The sequence below is a fragment of the Vigna angularis genome, chromosome 3 (genome assembly GCF_016808095.1).
Source record: "Vigna angularis cultivar LongXiaoDou No.4 chromosome 3, ASM1680809v1, whole genome shotgun sequence".
NCBI classification, from domain to species: Eukaryota; Viridiplantae; Streptophyta; class Magnoliopsida; order Fabales; family Fabaceae; genus Vigna; species Vigna angularis.
In genome coordinates this window covers 18,462,368-18,469,688 of record NC_068972.1, presented here as the reverse complement: position 1 = coordinate 18,469,688, position 7,321 = coordinate 18,462,368, and the positions used below count along the sequence as shown (strand labels likewise).

At 33.6% G+C, this 7,321-nt stretch overlaps 1 protein-coding gene across 4 annotated transcripts; it reads right to left on the bottom strand.

Annotated features, from left to right (window-relative positions):
• Positions 1–2,058: 2,058 nt before the first annotated feature.
• On the bottom strand, positions 2,059–6,379 carry LOC108326599 (rho-N domain-containing protein 1, chloroplastic). 4 transcript variants are annotated; one of them, XM_052875370.1, is made up of 3 exons: positions 6,252–6,346; positions 3,610–3,666; positions 2,059–3,362 (listed from the first exon to the last, which is right to left on the bottom strand). In XM_052875370.1, exon 3 carries the CDS (start codon positions 3,352–3,354, stop codon positions 2,284–2,286), a length of 1,071 nt encoding a protein of 356 aa, XP_052731330.1. In that variant the 5' UTR covers positions 3,355–3,362; positions 3,610–3,666; positions 6,252–6,346; the 3' UTR covers positions 2,059–2,283. The 4 variants fall into 4 exon arrangements, with proteins under 4 accessions (XP_052731330.1, XP_017415679.1, XP_052731331.1 ...); XM_017560190.2 differs by lacking the exon at positions 3,610–3,666 and having other exon boundaries at positions 6,252–6,379; XM_052875371.1 differs by lacking the exons at positions 3,610–3,666; positions 6,252–6,346 and adding an exon at positions 5,421–6,147.
• Positions 6,380–7,321: the final 942 nt, after the last annotated feature.

Here is a 7,321-nt window from a genome sequence, read left to right as displayed (position 1 = left end):
ATGCACCTAACCCTTGACTTCGTCGGAGAAAAAGTTGCGACCACTAGTACAAAATTTGCGTACAACGTCGAATATTTTGGGCTTTTAACTGCGAATTCGTGAACGATGTCATATTAGGAAACGTTAAATTAACGTCAAATTTTGTCAATATAGAACGTTAACTTAACGTCGAATTTTGTCAATATTTTATGTTAATCAAATTTTTTTATTTTTTTTAATTAATTGTGATCCTTTTTAACTACTCTATAAGATCTGAAAAGCATAAAAACAACAAATGTCAAGTTTTTTATATTTTATAAAGCATGAACTTTGATCAACAACAAACAACAATAACCAACAACAAACAAGTTCAATCAAACAACAACAAACAAGTTCAACCAAACAACTACGACAAACAAGTTCAACCAAACAACAACCATAAACAAGTTCAAAAAAAAAAAAAACAAGCTCAACAAATAAGTTCTTCAAAACGAAAACGAAAACTAACCTTCAAAAGGTGGGTTCATCGGAATAAAGTGTCGTCACCCGTAAGAGAGAAAGCAGAATGCATCTATGAAGGACAAAAACACGAAAATAATCGGTTAAAACAAACGAAAATCATACATAAAGTACGTAATTAACATGCATTTGTATCAAATGAAAGAAAGATTACATGTGATGGTCATCAAACTTCGTTCGAGAAAAGTTGGAGAAGAGAAGAGGGTCTAGCGCGCTAAGATAAAGTGAATGAATTTTCAATCTCCCGCTCAAATTTTTATTGAATTCACTAACCTTTTAACGTCTAACGCTAGGACATTCGACGTTTTATATCCTTTTATGTCGAATTACAATTATAAACGACATTTAATAATTACATTTATTTACAAAAATGTCACCGGTCATTTTTAACGTTGGTTATTTAGTGGTTCGACGTTAAACACGTGATGTTATACGTTGTTTTTGTACTAGTGGACGACGACAACAACAACGGACAGGGAAAACGACAATGGATAGCAGCAACGGTCAACGAGGTTGGCTCTGGATACCAACTTAAAGAGTTGAGAGAGAAACTGAAATTTTATTATTACTCTTCACTTAATCCTAATACACCATACTACCCTGTTTATAAGAGATAGTAGTTCAACAAGGCAAAACATAATGCTTCTAAATAGTCCATTAAAAAATACAATACATTTGAACATTATCTAATTATGCACAATATAATTACATTAAATTAGTTAGGCTTAATTGGAGAAGAATAACATTGTTCTATCAAAACCAAATTAATAGACACGACACAACATGATCTCCGATATCCTATTCCTTCTTTTGCATCTTCCTATTACCTTATTCATTGTTACTCCAAACCAAACAACCACTTCTTCACTTTGGACCCCTCTCGTATTGCCTTTAAAATCACAAACATCCCCACATGGGCATATTTCTATTCCAAGTATTTCTTCACGTAAGCTCTCTTCCCACCACAATGCAACCTTAATTGTTTCTCACCCATAGATAGTCTAAATTACTAGATTCGATATTATTTTTCTTTCACTTGGAATTAGAAAGGATTATCACAAATAGAATTAAAAATGTTGCATATCATCACATTGTCTCTTCCTTTTATGCTCTTAGAAATTACAAGAAAAATAGTTTAAATAATAATACTTCTTAAAAAAGAAAAATAAATTTCAAATAGTTCAAATAGCACTCCTTATTTACAAACTGAACTTGAAAGTCCTTACAAAACACAATTTCAATTTATTTTTTTTAGAAAAATTCATCCAAACTTAACACGACTTTTTAATAATTTTAAAAAACAAAGTTATCTTCTAGTTACACAACTTTTGTGCAAACTGAAAATTCAATTTGAAATTTTATACTAGAGACAGGACTTCTTTAACAACAGTCGATCTTGATAAGGAGGGTCTACTTAGAACCGACAATACTTTTTAAATCTCTCCATTATGGTAAAATTGGTGTAAAATTACACCATTTTCATAAAAGAACCCTAAAAGACCACAGGATCTCATAATGGAAACATAACTACAAATTAAAAAACCCTCCAAGACAAAGATATATCATGAAAAAACCTACCCAGGCAAAGATATATCGTGATTACTTTAATGATCCACAAACTCTCGACCTGAAGTACTTATGAAGAATTAAATTAGAATGCGACAAACAAAAAACACAAAGAAACATAAGATAGAATGTCAAGTCAAAGGCACGAAAAAAATCTAATTTATCATGGCATGTATTGGTTCTGTGACTTTTTCTTCGCCGCATAACATTCCATCAGAATTAGCTCTCAGTTAGCAATTCCAAGAGGTCACTCTTCTTCATTTTTGAGAACCCTTTCAGGCCTCGAGACTTTGCAAGCACCCTCAATTCAGACAACTTCAGTGCACTCAAGTCTTCGTGTTGAACAGCTGGCTGCTCCTCCACACTCTCATCGTTATTGGTTTGCTCAAAATCATCATCCTCTGACAATGCAGCTATCCCAATGTTGGGGAAGAACAGCTCATCCTTTGAATCAATATCTAATTCAGAGTCAGGCTCTGGTTCGTCATCATGCTTCAAATCTATCTGATCATGATTGTTCTCTCCATCCTCACTACCTACTGGCAAGACATTCATATCATCCTCATTGTTAGAGACGGGCTGGTATTTTACACGAGGAACGGGAGACCTTCTCTGGAAACTTGATCGAGGCCTAGCTACTGAGGAAACATGACCCTCTTGTGGCTCATCCTTGGGAGTACTGTCTAAATCAGAAAGTTTGGTGTTTCGTTCTCCGTCATATTGATTACTATCTTGCAACTGATCTGAACTAAGATCGTTTCCTCTTCCCCCTCCGCTACTTCTCTTCACCTGCTCGACAGAGTGTTTCTTCAGCAATTTGAGGAGGGAATCTACAGTGCTGTTTTCTTTAATCTGCACTCGAGAGGCTTCAACTTTCTTTTCTTCTTTGGATGCAGCCCTCTCACGCAGCCGAGCCTGGACCTTCCTGAATAGCTCAACAATCTCCTTCTCTCTAGGACCAGGGACTGAAGTGGACTGGAATTTTCCTGAGGTTGAAAGAGACATAGGTGGTCCATTTTTTAAAGAAAACATATCATCATCGAAGTTCTCAAAGCTATCTCTCCCATCGTTGTTCCTGTTCCTGCCTCTGGAGTGCCCATGCTTGTTTTGCCTTGAGAAATCTGGGTTTCTCTTTGCTTCACACCGAAAAGATGCTCCCCGAAAGCCACACGTTAGTCCTCTAACTTTGACATGGGAATGAATTATGTGATGACCTGGAGAAGAGTAAGAATATACAGCAGCAGATCGTCCAGAAACACCTGAACATGGAAGGCACTTTCCTTCTGCCATTCCACAACCTTCAATACCACCAAAATAATTTAGTTCCACGGAGAAACACGTATATGAGACAGAAAAAGTTTTTGAAAAGGTGTTTAATGACACAAAACGGCGTGTCCTGACAAGTAAACTCACTGGAATGCAACCCACCTGACTTTAGTAAAGAATTAAAGATAGATGTCAAGACTAATCACGGGATCCAACTCTAGAAACCCTAAGCCCTAAAAACAAACTAATCATGTTAAAATACAACCATTGTGACTTAACACTATTCCACAAGCAGCTTGCAGATAAGGCATGCAGAGCTACATTGGTTCGATCATCCTGGAAAAAGAAGACAAACTTTGAGTTTGTTGAGTTCCCCTCTAAGACATCAACAATATAAATCCCGCTCCCCATGGTAAAAAAATGATGGTAATATAAAAACTATCAACAATTGCAAAATGCATTGCATGACAAAGATCAAAAAGAGCATAAACAAAGGGTATGCCTGAGTAAATAGCTTAATTCAGGACTTATTCAATAAGTTCTTATCACATGATAGCTTGTGTTATAAATTTGATTGAAACTAAAAAAACAAAAGAGCTAACTTTGGTAAACTATATCAAGAAGCTTATTAGAGCAAACTGAAAAGGCATATACGAGTAGTGTTAGCAATGCAGCTTGATTTGGATTTTACTTAAAAATACATTTGAAACAGACATAAAAGCTATATACAGGTCATTTTAGTTTGGTTTTGAACATATAATAAAAACTGAACCAAACTAAACCAACTTTTGTAGTTTAGATTAAATCAGGTTTTGTGGTTTTCAATTCCTAGGACTAAAATTTTCTTTTATTAAAGGTTGAAATCATTAAAACCTAACACTGGATACATAAAACATAAAATCATTGCAAGCTGCAACAAAGATAATAAACTAGTAAAAACATAACATTATCATCAATTAAACGTCAATTGCAACAGAACATAGTAGAGATAACCAAAGCATCCCTGCCCAAATAAACCTAACCAAATCAAAGCATTACATTAAATCACAGAACAGCATTACATTAGACCTGTCCAAATAAACCTAATCAAAGCATCACAATAAACCACACTTCCAAATAATCATCCCAGTCCTACATACACTTCACAAACCTACCATATTTAGCCCACAAATAGAAATGCAGATTTTGTAAAAATCATTTGAACTGGAAGCGATAGACATTTGTCCACAAACAATTATATCCTTCCTCGGCTCCCTTCAAACCACGACAAAGGGAAAACATAACAATTCATTTCATTACTTTACAGATTCATCAATTTCAAGATTTTCATCAGTTGCAGAGCTATGGTTTACTGTTACTAAACATTAAACATTAAAATGCTAAAACAAGTATTTCATCCTAAGAACAGCAACTAAACAATAAATCATTCAAATATCATAACCACAGACCTCTAAGGAATTCATTGTGGTTGAACAGAAAACAAATAAAAAAAAGGAACGCAATTCAGCGAGAGATTTAGGGAATAAAGCATAAAAGCTATTTTTTGAAAAGTAATACCCGAAGAGGAACAAAATGCTGTACTTGGTACTGCAGAATTTGCTCATTTTTAATAATCGTGTTTCTAGAATTATAGAAATAATTTTCCCTTCTTCTAGAGACACTCTAAGTATTAAATTGTCAACTCAAAACAAAATCTACTTATCACATCTAGTCAAACCAGGGTTTTGAGGCTAAATCAATTTTACCTAACAATAGAAAAAAAAACATAACATTTTTATAAAATCAAGTTTGATGGCACTCAAAATCAATTTTCATCGGTGTACTAGCAGAAAAAAAAATGAAGGATTATAGTCAAATCAATTGAAAGAAACACAACTAATTAGATAGAAATTGGCATAATTTTAACTGGGAGATCTAAAGAAAGAAAAATGAACCAAACATAGGAAGAAAAAAAAATCCCAGTAAAGTATGAAGGAACACAGTTCAAATAAGATGAACCTTTTGTGGGGTGATTAATAATGAGAGGCTTCAATCCTATTATGTTTCTGAAGCAAAAAAATGCAATAAAAATGAAAAGAATAAAAATTTACCCTAGAAAAACCACTGTTTTAATGGCCGCTAGCGACTCCACTATTTGAATCCCATTGCAACTGAGGACCACTCGGCTCCAATATTGTGCCTTTTTTTAGTGTCATGTTGACTACTACGATTTTCATAAGTACAAATAAGCTCCTCCAGTCAATCCCCCCACCCAAAAAGAAATTAAAAAATAAAGACAAACAATAAGTGGTTACAAAGAAAGAAAACCTACATTAGAGAAGAGAGCACTTCCATCCATTAATAATAGAAGTGTACAAAACCCAGTAACCAATAATTTACATTTCCATTACCAAGGGAAATCCTGGTGTAGATTTTCACTTGTAAATGTAACATTCCGTTCAACAAATAGATGGCGGGCAATAGAAGCCAGCTCCAACAAAAAACGAGCCGAACATTATATCATCATCAACCCAAACTCCAAATACCAATTCCCAAAAGAATGAAGCCTCGAAGACACTTAATAGCCACGCCAACAGACAAGAAACAAAAGTAAAAACACACATGATGGGGTTAAGAAACGATTAAAACAGAACAGAAAAAGAAGACAACAGCGATGGGGAAAGAAGCTTTCTATCATAATTCATGAAGCTACGAATTTCACAGGAATAGAACAGATGATTCACCCAACTAAGCACACAGTATTGAAAACCCCGTTGTTTAATTTGTAATTTAAGATAAACGAATGGAACGGAGTTTTGAAGCTGAAGGGCTTAAACGTGGCTAAGGTTTCAGCATGTTTAGTTTTGTGTTCTGTAATAATGAAAGAATAATCATAAAGTCTTAAGAGAAGAAGAGGGAATTAGAGTGAGAGAAACACTAACCAAGCTTATTGGCGAGAAAGGGATGCAGCGTTTGGGACATTGTTTGAAGCCTAGTGCAGAGGAGATGAGAGGGAACTCTCACTCAATGCCGCTTTTCATGCGATTCGTAGGTTCTTTTGTTTGATAAGGGATGTTGTTGGAAATATGTAATATTTCAGAGGCAAAATGGTCATTTCCCTTTCCAACTAACTAAACTAGTGGGCTGGATCAACAACATTTTTTATGACTGTTTTGATCTTCTCATTGCCAACGGTAAATTATAAAAAGACACAAGTTTATCTAATATACTCAAAATATAATTCATAAGTTATAAATCATTTCTTAAAAGATTAAATAATATTCACTAAAATATTTAAACCTAAATACTCTATTATATTTTATCTTTGGTATACAAATGTTATATTACTATCCAAAGAGATAACATTTCGTAAGTCTATAAGAACATGTGAGCAACATGAATCCCTTCAACGCTTCCTTTCAATATCTATAATTATTCATCTCTTAATATTCACTTGATAACATAAGTATCAAGAGTGTCATGGATCTTCTTTTATTGTGTTGGAGTTGTCCTAATTCATCATTGTTGCTTATAGTTTAACTCATATTTCCAAGAGATTGAGGACTTCACCTCATTAATAGATTGGTCCAAAGATTTTCACTTTCTAGTAAGAACAACTTTCAAGGAAACAGATTTTAAACAAATTAACTTATAAAAGAGTTTCTTATATTAAATTCTTTTAAGATTTTGTTATAAAATGTAACATGTTATGATAACAAGGATTTTTACCTACTGGACTAGTTATGAACATGTCCAATCTCACAAAATTTGAATTTGTGCTTTTAATTATGATCATGTGGAAACTACTCATCATAAATTTCTATTTTCTTTGTTAAGCCAAATGAAAACATTTATCACCTTATGGGTCATGAGAGTTCTGAGAAATATTCTTTCATATGTAATTTTTTTTCTTAATAAAAAGATTAATATTCTAAATATATGATTTCTAAACAATGTTCTTTAATACTGATAATTTAAAATTAAAAAAATGAACGTTAAAACTACACCAATG